Source organism: Botryllus schlosseri, chromosome 7, assembly GCF_051294905.1.
Source record: "Botryllus schlosseri isolate E-star chromosome 7, Bs_hap1, whole genome shotgun sequence".
NCBI classification, from domain to species: Eukaryota; Metazoa; Chordata; class Ascidiacea; order Stolidobranchia; family Styelidae; genus Botryllus; species Botryllus schlosseri.
In genome coordinates this window covers 1,965,705-1,979,008 of record NC_137242.1, presented here as the reverse complement: position 1 = coordinate 1,979,008, position 13,304 = coordinate 1,965,705, and the positions used below count along the sequence as shown (strand labels likewise).

Sequence of the window (13,304 nt, the reverse complement as noted above, 5' to 3'; positions counted from 1 at the left end):
TACCGCCAAAAGAAAAGCAACAATACAATAATAATAGACGAAATAAATTTGCAAGGTAGTCGCAGAGCATCGTATTTTGTGAACACAAAAACTTGTCGACGCATGATTATCGGAAATTCATGAACAGTTGAATACGCATCAAGTGCACCATTTAGTTTAGAAGCGATACAGATTCGGACTGAACCGACCGATTTTATCGGTTAGCCGATCATATCGATTCGATAACAGCGGTATCGGTTTTAAAGGTAAACAACATCGGCTATTATCGTGACTTCACAACATGGTAGCAGCGATACATTGAACTATTATCTGACACTGCTAGACTTGGAATAGGGATCTATTCCCTCCAATTTACATGTGTGTAGATGCAGCCATTCTAGTTGATGTCCATGGCTGTAAAGCTTCTCAAATAAATGCTACCAAGTTTTAAGAATGCGCCTTAAAGCTAGATTTTATCTCCTCTGAATATCGGTGAAGGTGCTATAGTTATCGGTTTAAGTTGTCGGCTCCAAATTCAGTCCGGAACTAATCGTGTTTCTGGGTAGTGTTTGTAAGAAATGCCTTTTTCTTCCAAGTTTACCGGCTATTTCGATAAAACTGTTAGGCAGCCTAAATCCTACAGGTTTGAATCGACGTGACCCAACAATTTTATCGAAAAGACATTACGATTTGAGGAAAGGGGTCCTTTTGAACAACCCTAGTGTTGTGAGCAGTCGACATGCGTGTTCTTCGCCGAGAAACATCACGCATTAATCAACAGTCGCGCTGTATTGAAGCATCCACGAGCACAGTGTCTTTGTAGCGACTAAACCTGAAAATTCATTGGCTGCGATCGCTGTAGAAATCAGACGTCGACACTTCCGGCACGTCCGATAACTCTGGAAAACGTGCGCGCACGTTTTTCTGCGGGTTGGTCGAAAACACGGACTTTGCGGCTAGAAACGCAGTTCGACTTTCGTCGTTATGTTCGAGATCTTGCTCGTTAGTGCAATATTCCTGCGTCAAAGGGTTGGATTCGGTGTCGGCTTCCGTCTCGTAGTCGATATAAGTCGAGCCGTCTCTGTTTGGTATCGAAGTGGAGGAATCTAAAACGATTGAGGCTGCTATTAGGGCGTTTTTTTTAAATTTTACAGGCTCTACTTGATAAAATAAAAAAAACGCCTAAAAAACGCCACATACCGATTTTGGATCAGCTCCAACCTATAGAAGCGTTGCTACACAAGAAAAAAGTTTTGAATTTGTTTCATAAAACTATAGATAAAAGTTTTCAATCATTACTGGCTACCTGTTTTACATGCAATTGTTACGTTGTCTGAAAAAGCAATGCACAACGAATTTGGCTCCATCCCCACCAGTAGAAGAGAAGTTATTGATGTTCAAAATTTGAGAGTTCAAATCATAGTATTTACGGTGGGCAGATTTGTAATAAGTAATAATTAAAGAATTTTTCAGACCACTTTTGCGAACGAAAATACGCGAAATAGCGTAACTTATACTTTTTAATGGACAAACCGGCTAAAACGGGACAGAATAATTCGAAAAACATCCAACTTTCACGATATTCTCACCTTTTGACTTTTTTCTCTGCGGGCTCTTGCCCCCCGTTTTAGAAACCCCCCTCGACGCCGATTGCCTCGCGTCGCCGCGGTGCTCCTCGCCGTTATGGACCGCGCGGGGCGCGTGTTTTTTCGTCCCGCTGCCGCTGCTGTTGCTGTTCAAGCTGTTGTGTCCGCAAGAGCCCACGCCCGCGCTCATCCCGCTGTCGGCCGTGTTTTGGTGGAAAGAACTGGCCGAGCCTGAGCTGCTCCCGCTGTTGACCCGGCTTAGAAATGGTTCGCCTGCTTTAGGCCTGTCGATGTCGGGGCGGTCGTAGTGTGGGAATGTGCATTGCCGCTTGGGAAGTTTTGGTTTAGGGTGGCGGTGTTTTGGTATGGAATCATTATTTGGGTACCCGCTTGGCACCGGGACGTACGGGTTGATCGCGGGAGCAAGCGAGTTCGGATTCACCCCGACCTGTGAAAAGTTAAGTGTTTTCTTTTCATATCAGTGACTCTTAGAACATTTTCAGTTTTTCAAAATTTGATTAGAAATGGTATTATTGTTTTAGCAAACACTTGGAAATTGAGTGAAATTGCGGATCTGAAAGAAACACAACAAAATCGAGTCTACTTCATATCAAATATGTCTGTACAGTACATGTACATTAGGGCTGTTCAAAAAAAAACTTTTCCTTCCGATTTCACTGGCTACTTATTAAAATTGTTAGGCTTGTTCAAAAAAAGCTGCACATCAACTTCGGCTCAATTCCAACCACTAGAAGCGAAGTTTTTGCAGTAGAAAAATTTCGAATTCCATGATTTTATATTAATGATTAAAGAATTGGTCACCCTAAATACTATTTTATTTGAATCAAAATTTTTCTACCGTAATAACTTCGCTTCTGGTGGTTGGAATTGAGCCAAATTTGGTGTGCATCATCTCTACCGACAGTCTAACAATTTCATAGGGTTGACAGAAAAAATTTGAAATTTTATTTTTATTTCAATGATAAATTCAAAACTTTCTACAGCAAGAATCTCGCTTCTACTGGTTGGAATTGAGTTAAAGTTGGTGTGCACCGTTTTTTTTTATAATTGACACAACAATTTTATCAAGTAGCCAGTGAAATCTGAAGGAAAAGTTTTTTTTTTATGAGCAGCAAGTGAACAGTGTACACAGTGCAGCAAGCTTGGCTCGTTTCGCACCATACAGTTTTCCTGGAACAATTTCAGGAAAACCTGATTAGAATTAGTCAGAGCGTGGAAACATTTCACAAATTAGATTACAATTAGATTACCTGCTTTTCGCTGAAATCAGACTAATTGGACAAATACACTTATAGATAGATAGATAGTCTTTTATTCGTCACATCAATAAATAAAGAAGTATACGAAACAAATTGCGGTATAGACTGGGAGACGACGAGGGGCCGTTAGGCCTTCAGAGTCAGTCGCCACCCGTATGTATGTATTTATAGAAGCCTGCATTAAAACTGCAAATAGATGGGCGTAAAATAGGTGTGCTTAGCATATTCCCGCCATAGCGCAAGGTGAAACCCACGCCATGATTACTTCCCGGAATAAAATTTCATAATCGCACCCACTACAATGAGCTTGAAAGCGAAATACAGTGTCAAACAATGCGGTTAACCTGATTTTCACCTTACGCTACGGTGGATATCAAGATTTTTGTGCGTGGCGACATAAAATCATTTTTTTGTGATATTCCGAAACGCAACAAACCTGAGAAACGGATTCCAAGAGAGAACCTTCAGACGACGCGGGCGACGGCGAACGCTCGGAACAGTTCGATTCGGAATCGTACGCGTTCATCATCGATACTGAAGAGGCTGAAAAACAAAATTCGCAATTCAGAAATTACGTAAAACACGAGAAAAGACATACGATTGTTGATACACAATCACGTTTCAAATTCTCTATACTATAGTTGCTGACGATTACCCCTGACGAGTGTAAGCCGAAAATATTCGGGTTCATTTCAATATCAATATACTATATATTTTAACTGTATATTGAAGTTCTGTAACTCCAAGAAAAACTCTTCAAAAAATAAAACAGCCGTATCATCAGCAAAGTTTCAAACCGACTCTTACCTGTAACGCTATTTCGAACTCCTTCGACATAATTAGTACGTTGACTCCCGTCAAAATCGGATTCGCTTTCGTGCGCTCCGTAATATCCGTAATTCGAGGCGACACTAAACAGACGGCCAGGATTCATTTTGTTTGTCACACAAGTAAAAATAAATATAAGTCGACTATACTACAAGAAAGGCACGGTATAAATTGTACAATTCAGATACAACACTAGATAAACGCAATTAGATAATTTGATAATTCTAGTCTAGTTAGAGCGAAATGACGTCAGTCTAACTCTAATCGAATTTGTGTGAAATGTTTATGTACTCAAATTTCAAACCAAATCCTTGGTATCCCTGAAAATGCTACAGGTGAACAGTGTAAAGCGCGAAACGAGACAGGCTTGTTATATAGACTTTGCCATTCTCGAACTTATGAGAATCAAATGTGCTTTGGTATGAACCGACCGTGATTCAATTTCCAAGGTTTCGAGATCGAGACTTCAACAATTCCAATTCTAATTCCACCAACCTAATTTCGAAAAATCCGTATTGCTAAAATTATAATTCTAATCTAATTTGGAAAAACTTGTGTCGCTGTAATTCTAATTCTAGTCTAATTAAAAAATAAAACTGAGTAGGCACAGTTCTAATTCTAATCTGATTTGGTAACACTTGTGTAGAGTGTAGCTATAATTTTAATTCTTGTATAGTAGAAAAAACTGACCAAGCATAGTTCTAATTCTAATCTAATTTGGAAAAACTTGTCTACGGTAGCTACAATTTTAATTCGAGTCTAAATAATAAAAGAAACTGAGTAAGTATAGCTCTAATTTTAATTCTAGTATAGTTGAAAAAACTGATCAAGTATAGTTCTAATTCTAATCTAATTTGGAAAAACTTGTGTACGGTAGCTATAATTTTAATTCGATTCTACATAAAAAAAACTGAGTACGTATAGTTCTAATTCTAATCTTATTTGGAAACAATTGTGTAGCTATTAGGGATGGTGTGAACCTCTGAAAGGTTCGGGTTCGTGTGAACGCGAACCTTTTTGAAAGGTTCTGTGTGAACGCGAACGTGAACCTCGTGACGTCATATTGCTAATTCCAACCCTACATTTCAGTGAAGTGATAGCCTTGCAATACCTAGTGACGATTCGGGCCACATAATGCCACAATGCTGAAATACCTATTGATGTTTTAAACGTCTACAGATGTATCAACTGGGGCATTCAATTGATATAATCATCCCAGAAAATCAATATCTTGCGTCGCTTTGCCACAATTTCGACGAGAACATGCAAGGGAATATAAGCTTACGCCTTAACGGTCAAGGTCAGGCCAGACAATGTATTCGGCGTCCCGAGTATTGCTAAGTTGATATTGAGCAGAGTGTAAAACGGGTTTCCCTACTTGCTACCGATGTTACCCCTTTAACAAGTTATACAGCAGTAGCCAAGACCCCAATCCACGGAGTTGGTTTTTATGATACAATAAACATATGAAATCGAGATTGACCCCGTACGCCTGCTAGATTTTTTACATCAGACAACGATATTAATTTCATTGATTGGTTGGACAAGAGTCATTCGCTGACTACCTACATGTAGTGTTTCGCTCTTGATGTTGTTGGATTGTGGGTCAGGCTCACAGCAGGGATGAGTCACTAAATATTCGCAAACGGAAAGCTGGATATTTCGAGCAAACAATTGTAACAAAGCAAGTAAAATGTTTGAGATTCTCAAGGTGCATGCTCGTTTAGTGTTGATTTTTATGGTGCCAGCGTCATGCATATACCGGGCCCGCTGTTGAAATGCAATAAATTTCAACCAAAGATGCTATAATGAAGTGAAAATTGTAATATATGAAAAAGGTTCACAGTGCAGAACCTACCAAGGTTCGTTTGTGAACGCGAACCTCTAAATATCTGAGGTTCACACACAGAACGCGAACGTGAACCTCGCGTTCACACCATCCCTAGCAAGCTATAATTTCAATTTTAGTATAGTTGAAAAAAACTGAGTACGTATAGTTCTAATTCTAATCTAATTTGGAAAAACATTAGTAGATATAATTTTATTCTAGTATAATTGAAAAAACTGAGCAAGTAAAGTTCTAATTCTAATCTAATTTGGAGAAACATTAGTAGATATAATTTTATTCTAGTATAATTGAAAAAACTGAGCAAGTAAAGTTCTAATTCTAATCTAATTTGGAGAAACTTGAGTGGCTATAATTTCAATTCGAGTCTAAATAAAAAAAACTGAGCAGGTATAGTTCTAATTCTAATCTAATGTGGAAAAACTTGTCTAGTCTAATTAAACAATTGGCGTAGGTATAGTTCTAATTTTAACTCTGGACGCCACATTAGCAATATAATACAAAACAAGTTCGTTACTATCATTTCAATGCTAATAGTATTATTGGGTGTGGATTGCATTACAATAGTACAATAGTACATAATATAAGCCTATCACTGAATATACATGTATGACAAGTGTGGCACCGTTAATCAATCCGCGGATGGAATACAATACACATACTTTCTGGCATATTCGGCCGCGATTGCGTCGTTACGAATTCGTGAAGTGCTTTGAGGTGCGTATGAATAATGGGGTAGGCGCGTTCGCAAGGGCAGGCTGGACGGATGGTGCGCGCTTCTGGGATCTCCCGGTCTGCTGGAGCAAATTGAAATAGTCAGTATTCAACCAAAGAGATATAACAACTTTAACGCGCTTTCGTGCGAGGCAGATCACACAAATGAGACCAAAATAACGACGCAATATCCCCAAGGGCACAGTGAAGTAAACGGTTATCATGTTTATCCAACATCAAATAAAAAGGGTTAAACACGGAAAAATAATATTAAAAATTAAAGAAGCACCGCCGCATATGCTGTGTTGTGCACAAAAACGATGCAAAACAAATTAAACGCAATTCCAACCCAGAAGAAGTCAAGTTATTCGAGTTTTACGTTCATAATTCTGAGATTACCCACCGTCGATCATATTTTTGTAAACTCAAAATTTACTGATTCAATCACTTCTACCGGTGGGAAGTGAGCAAAAATGGTTATGCATCGTTCTTCTAGACGACTCAACAACTTCGTGGGGTTGAAAATAAAATTTAAAAGATATTTTAAAAGTTCGAAAATAAATTCAAAAATTTTAATCGACTCTGCGTCGACCTGTACTGGTTGGTATTGAGCAAAATATGTTGTGCAGCTTTTTTAGGCAATCAAACTATTTAATCAGTGAAATCCAGGAATCCGGGGAAAACCCGGTAATTCGCGGTACCGATTTCGAATTAAGTAAAGAAGTATCCCGGCCCGGGCCTAGTTTATAGTAGACATTTCAAAGAGTCTATTAACATTCGTATTGTGACAACGCAATACAAAGACTTACAGTATGGCATGAATCACAGCGAACATCCACACAGTAACCATTGACGGTTTTGCCTACCTCGGAGGAGACGGTGTTTGTTGGGGGCTGTCTATCCCCGTGTCCGTGTCAGTCGGGGCGTGTTCTACGGGGTGAAAAGTGCGATTTCTCTCGCGCGACCTTCGACCTTTACCGGAATGACTCGAACCGTGGTCGGCGCTGGCCCGGCTGCTGCCGTGGCTGCGACTCGTCCTGAAATTTCAAAGTCTCATTTCACAAAGCTAGAGCTCTAACATACGTTTGAATGTGTTTATCTAAAAATAGTACGTTGAGCTCAAGAATTCTGCTCCATTGATGATATTTATAGTTTCTTTTTAATTCTCTACTAGTTGATCACGGCTGTCGGCCGAAAACTCTCGGGTTTATTTCAATATGAATATACTATTCGATTGTATATTGAACAATAAACATTCCAAAGTTTCATTCCACACCCTGCACCATCTACATCTCGAAGACTTATTTCACAGCCTGTTCTGCAAACGAAAATCGTGTATTTCAGATATTTCCATCATTGTACAGGATGCCGAGCACATATATGCAGCAATTTCCGGTATAAAACGTGATTTCACATCCATTCCGATGGGTGTAAACGGGCGAATACATAGATTCTTATGGACGTATATCCCAGGAATACCTGGATGATTACAGCAAAATACATAATCTAATTTGTGAAATGTTTCTACATTTGAATTATATCCTAACTTTGGTTTTTATAAAAATGCTACAGGAGCTTGTTGTACAGACATTTTCCATACTCGTGTTTATGAATTTATGAATCAGAAATTTTAAGAAGTGATTTCAGTAATTCTTGTTCTAATTCTAAAAAGCTGAAAATATTATAATTGTCAAACACCCCGGGGTTTAAGCAGTCATCACACTTACCGGTCGCTGAAAGAAGTTTTATGGGACATAGGCGGGCTTGGGGGCGGCGGGGGCAAGTCCCTGTCTCTGTCCATGTATCTTTCATCGCGCGTGGGTGTGGTCATATCGATCAGGTCGCTATGAGGCGCGTATTCGTCCGCTGGGATCGTGGCAGCTTCCGAAATACCGCGGTGGTAATGGTACGGGTCGTGAATGCCAGCTTGCGTTTGAGCTCTGAAAATCGATTTACAATCTTAGGAAATACGGCACTTTATGGAATTAACACTCTTGTCTGCGTTACCTCTCGACATTGGGCGAGGAAAATTGCGGCTGCATGCTCGACATGTTCGTGAGTTGGTCTGTGACGTAAGAAAAAGACCCGTGCTGTCTCTGGGCGGACCGCATGTCGCCTACTTTCGGAGAAATGGTCGTTCCAACGTTACCATTGCTGGAATGGATAGAGAACATGCTATAAGCTACGGAAATATCGAATTTTCTGATACAAAATTAGTAGTTGTAATTTCACATAAAAGTTCGAGATTACTACACCACATCATTGACCGTATATTTCCTTGTCCTGTAGAACCGGTGGTGGTATTTCGATTCCTATATGTAAATTCCACCATATATCATGGAAATGTGATTATTTATATATAAAAGGTGGAATGACGATTCCTCCCTGTTTTCACCCTCTTAATTCCTCCAAATAGGATCAAATTTCGATTCCCACCCTACAAATATGACAAAATTCGGGTTCGCACCTCTTTTTCCCTCTAAATTCCTTCACAGATGGGGGAATTTCGATTACCCCAACCTTTCCTTGGATAGACCCCCCTCTGGAACACGAAAAATTCTAGTGAGACTAATTGTAGCGAATTTGCGGTTATATAATTCGAATCTAACTTGTCAAATGTTTCTATGCTTAATATTAATTCTGACCCAATTTGTGGATTTCCTGAAAATGCTACAGGCGAACTGTATAGGACGAAACGAGACAAGCTTGCTGTATAGACATTTGCCATTCTCGCGGTAATGATATTGAACTACGATTTGCTATGAACCGAGCTACATTTCTGCTGTGTTTTTTCTGATTACTATTTTAATTCACTTTCATAGTTTTTGCGGACTTCTGATTCTAATTCTAATCGAATTTGGAAAAAAACTGTGAAGCTATCATTTTAATTTGGATCTAATTCTGAATGAAACACTGACATTTAACGCAGAACACTGTCGAAAATCAAACGCGCACCTGTTATTCATAGAAACTGTCGTATTTCTCGTCGTCACAGAAGTATTCGCCATTCCTGGCACGTAGATTTTTCCCCCGTTCGAGCGCCCGGCGCTGCTACCCGTCCCGTCGCTGTAGTTATTATTACCCCCGCTGCCAGCGAAGTTCATGGTGAACCCTTTCGCGTATTGGGTACCCACGAATTGGTCGATTTGGATGCTGCGGGCTGAAATAAAAGCAGGGCGTTCAGAGGACGCCTAGTGTGTAAACATCAGAGTGTGTGTCGGTCTGGACATTAGACTCGAAATAGTAAGGTTTCATGTGGAAGCTGGGGCCGAATAGGAACCACAAGGTTCAGTTTTGATGTCGGAATAATCAACAGGAGACTACAAGATAAGCGGAGAAGGCTGGAACGGCAACAAGTGCAGTACAAAAACCAAGCAGTTATATGATCATGCCGTGAGTACTCAAATAAAGCAGGAGCGCGTTAGCAGGCTTGTACGAACTACTGGAATTTCAGATTGCGTATCTAGAACTAGAACTAATCTCTCCTCAAAATTAGCAACTAGAACCTAGAACTATAGTAGTGACCTTCAAAAACCCTCAACTAGAACTAGAACTAAAGACCGTCAAGAAACCTCAACTAGAACAAAAACTATACCTAGCGACCTTTATAAACCCTCGACTAGAACTAGAACTAGAAAAAACGACATTCAAATCCTTCAACTAGAATAACAACAAGACCTAACGACCCTCAAATAGAACTGCCGACCTTCAAAAACCCTCAAATAGAACTAGAACTACAGACCGCCAATAATCCTCAACTAGAACAAAAACCAGAACTAACGACCTTCGACTAGAACTGCCGACCTTCAAAAACCATTAAACAGAACTAGAACCAACCACCTTAAAAAAAATCCCAGCTAGAACTAGAACCACTCACTTTTCAAAACTCGAAACTAGAACTAGAACTAGAACGAGTCACTTTTCGACACTCGAAACTAGAACTACAGCTACTTAGTTTTTGAAATCCGTAACTAGAAGTAGAGCTAGTAACTTTTCGTATTTCACTAGAAGTAGAACTTTTCAAAATCTGCAACTAGAACTAGAACTAGAACGAGTCAATTTTCGCAACTAGAACTACAACTATTCCCTTTTTGAAATCCGTAACTAGAAGTAGAGCTAGTAACTTTTCATATTTCACTAGAAGTAGAACTAATCCCTTTTCAAAATCCGCAACTACAACTGGAACCGCTAAAAACAGGAGTTAGTAACTCACTATGGTTGTTAGTACAAGTCATGCGCGATCAATCACACCTCAGTAACGCAGAAGTAAAAGAATCGAGTTAGTCAGTACAGAGAAAGTCAAGCGTAGTGGCAGAGCGCATGCAGAGCGAGCAAATCAATCTACAAATTGCGTGTACCTGATTGCTTTGTAAAGCTGAGCGATCGAACTGTAGCGCGAGCCAATCGAAAACAAGAACAAAAGAAGAGTTACCGAGAAGGCAGGGTATGGAATGATAATGATGCATAGCTGCATAACAATGAATGATTGTCGTATGAAGTATGGGCGCGAAACTAGCACCGCTATGGCAAACTTTGAGCATGCGACATAATGAAAAACGACAGCAGGACATGCGACACTATAGCATATGACATTATAGCCCCAAACATAACCCGACCCCAGATAAATTGTCAAGTTGTCAAAAAGAGCGATGCTTACCAATTTTCGCTCACTTCCGACCGGTAGAAGCGAAGTGATTGCAGTTAAAAAATTCGAAAAATATAGACAGGACGTTGGGTTATCCCAGAATTATGAATGAAAAACTCAAATCACTTCGCTTCTACAGATTGTAATTGCGTCAAATTTGTTAAGCATCGTTTTTGTAGACGACTCAACCACTCAACCATTTCAAGGGGTTGACAGTAAAATTTCAAATTATTTCCATTTTTCTATAATAATAAATTCAAAATTTATTCAGTCAAAACTCCTGCGCGTTCACATCTACTAGTTGGAATTGAGCCAAATTTGTTAAGCATCGTTTTTGTAGACAAATCAACCATTTCATGGGGTTGCCATCGACAGTAAATAAATTCACAATTTTCAATCAGTTGGAATCGGGCCGAATTAACGTTATATTAGGCAACCTAACATACTAATCAGTGCATCTCAGGAATCCGGTAAAAACGTTAATTGTGAACAACCCCGATCATATATATCCACCGACCATCCCGCTACTAAACAACTTACCATGTAAACCGCGACCTTTTTTATTCTTCTTATACCTCCTATACACAAGCACGCCCACTATAATTCCAATAATCAGCAGCACGCAGGCCGCAGTCCCCGCCAAAATCGCCGGATTCTTGAAGATATCGTTCATACCGCCTGCGTCAGAGGCGGCAGACGTCGAAAAATCGACAACATCGCTTTGTATTCCTTCTCCGAGAGTAGTCGAAAAGGTAATATACGCAGAATAACTCCTATCGCCCGGTAACTCCTTTAGTATTAACGCTGTATTGGAGCTGTTCAGTCTTTTGGTAATGTCATAAGCGTCCTTGGAGTCGCTGACGTCGTAACAGCGTATCGTGTAGTGCGAGATATATTCCGGTAGGATGTTAGGGGGCGGGTTCCACGAAAAAGTGACGGTGTACTTCGAAGAGTCTGCAGACGGCTTTACGTCAGCGTTGAGAGCGAGGCGTTCCAGGTCCACGTCTGAATATTAGACAAAACTGGTCAAAAAGTAGTCGGGTTTCTACTAAAAGTAAAAGTATTGCCACAAATTTGGATTGAATAGTATATTAACAATCGTATCAGCAGATATGACAAAATAGAGCCCTACTGATCACCTCTATATAGTTAGATTACGGCATGATAGATATAATAAATGATTGGCATGAATCTCTTGGAATCGTGGTGAATTTACCTCCAGACGGCGGGTAAGCGAGGACGATCGGGCTGAATCTGCCCTCTACGTTTGCTTTGTAAGGACGAACGCGGATTTCGTAGTAGACTCTAGACTTCAGTTCCAATTCTTTGCTACTGCAATACGGAATGAAACCGCGTATAAGAGGTCTGGTGAAGATGGCTTATACATCGAACAAAGCGATGTCCATTGTGTCGCGGCAGTGTCTATTAGTTCATGCAGCCCTGTATTTTCGTATCTGTTTTCGTATCGTCGTATGGCAGGGCAAAAGCAAGCGCCTGAGTGTTACGATTATGAATTGATTATTAGATTATCTAGGGCAAGTTTTGGCTGGAGTAAAATATTTTCAGTAAAATGTTAGTTGCATGAAAAATCGAAAAAAGTTGCAAAAGATTGCGTGACAAATCGAAAACAGTTAAAAAGATGCATGGAAAAAACGGAGAAAAGTTGCTAAAAGTCGCAATACAAGATTCCTCCAAACAGCTTAAAACACCATACCGCATAACTTCTGAGTATTTAGGAAGCTGCCGGAGCTGTAAATAAAGTTGCAAAAGTTGCAGAAACTTGCCCTAATATAACTCATTACGAACAGAATGACGTGGAAAGTTGAAATATGTCCCTTTTACGCGACCACAAAGTATATAATGCAACTTATGTAGCAGATGAGGGATAATCGGGGTTCTTTTCGACCACTGTTCCATTACACTTCGTGACAATGCCTTGGATTGACACGACCAATTGAGGTTTATAGTCTTCCACAGTTGAATATACTATCGAAACTATAATTCTCATTGAGAAATCAACTCTTAGTGGGAGGGAGCGTACCATCTCAACACTCGACAAACTCATGCCACATGCACGACCAAACCTAGAATTCGACTCATTATGTCAAAACGTAGATGGAAATTTTAAACTCACTTCCCAAAACAATCCGCCGTGTCCACGATCGGGTTTTGACTGGAAATAGACACGGCCTGCGCGTAGATTCTATATCCGTCTATAACGCTGCAGTCTATGGGCGGCTCCCAATGGATGACTGTGGATTTCCCGGAGCTGGACGCCTGCACTTTTGTCACTTGGATGGAAATCTGAGATAACTTTTCCTCCAGTTCGACATCCGATGACGTGGCTGCAAAGGTGTTTAAAGTTTCGTATAAAGCTTTGTCTCTCAGGTAGGACTGTATAGAAGTATAGAAGGGTAGAAGACTGT

General features: G+C 40.1%; 1 protein-coding gene across 3 annotated transcripts in view; it reads right to left on the bottom strand.

The window, feature by feature from the left end:
• Positions 1-468: 468 nt before the first annotated feature.
• LOC145442247 (roundabout homolog 2-like) overlaps positions 469-13,304 on the bottom strand; it is a 296,749-nt gene continuing 283,913 nt past the window's right edge. The window contains exons 15-27 of one of the 3 annotated variants that reach the window (XM_080320143.1): positions 13,013-13,223; positions 12,095-12,210; positions 11,419-11,883; positions 10,592-10,621; positions 9,189-9,393; positions 8,241-8,387; positions 7,961-8,173; positions 7,100-7,270; positions 6,182-6,316; positions 3,653-3,756; positions 3,282-3,388; positions 1,569-2,013; positions 469-1,085 (exon numbers count right to left, since the gene is read on the bottom strand). In XM_080320143.1, the coding sequence (XP_080176269.1) occupies positions 820-1,085; positions 1,569-2,013; positions 3,282-3,388; positions 3,653-3,756; positions 6,182-6,316; positions 7,100-7,270; positions 7,961-8,173; positions 8,241-8,387; positions 9,189-9,393; positions 10,592-10,621; positions 11,419-11,883; positions 12,095-12,210; positions 13,013-13,223 (2,615 nt within the window). In that variant the 3' untranslated portion in view covers positions 469-819. The remainder of the gene's footprint in view (positions 1,086-1,568; positions 2,014-3,281; positions 3,389-3,652; positions 3,757-6,181; positions 6,317-7,099; positions 7,271-7,960; positions 8,174-8,240; positions 8,388-9,188; positions 9,394-10,591; positions 10,622-11,418; positions 11,884-12,094; positions 12,211-13,012; positions 13,224-13,304) is intronic. The other 2 variants (XM_080320144.1, XM_080320145.1) reach the window with 2 other exon arrangements.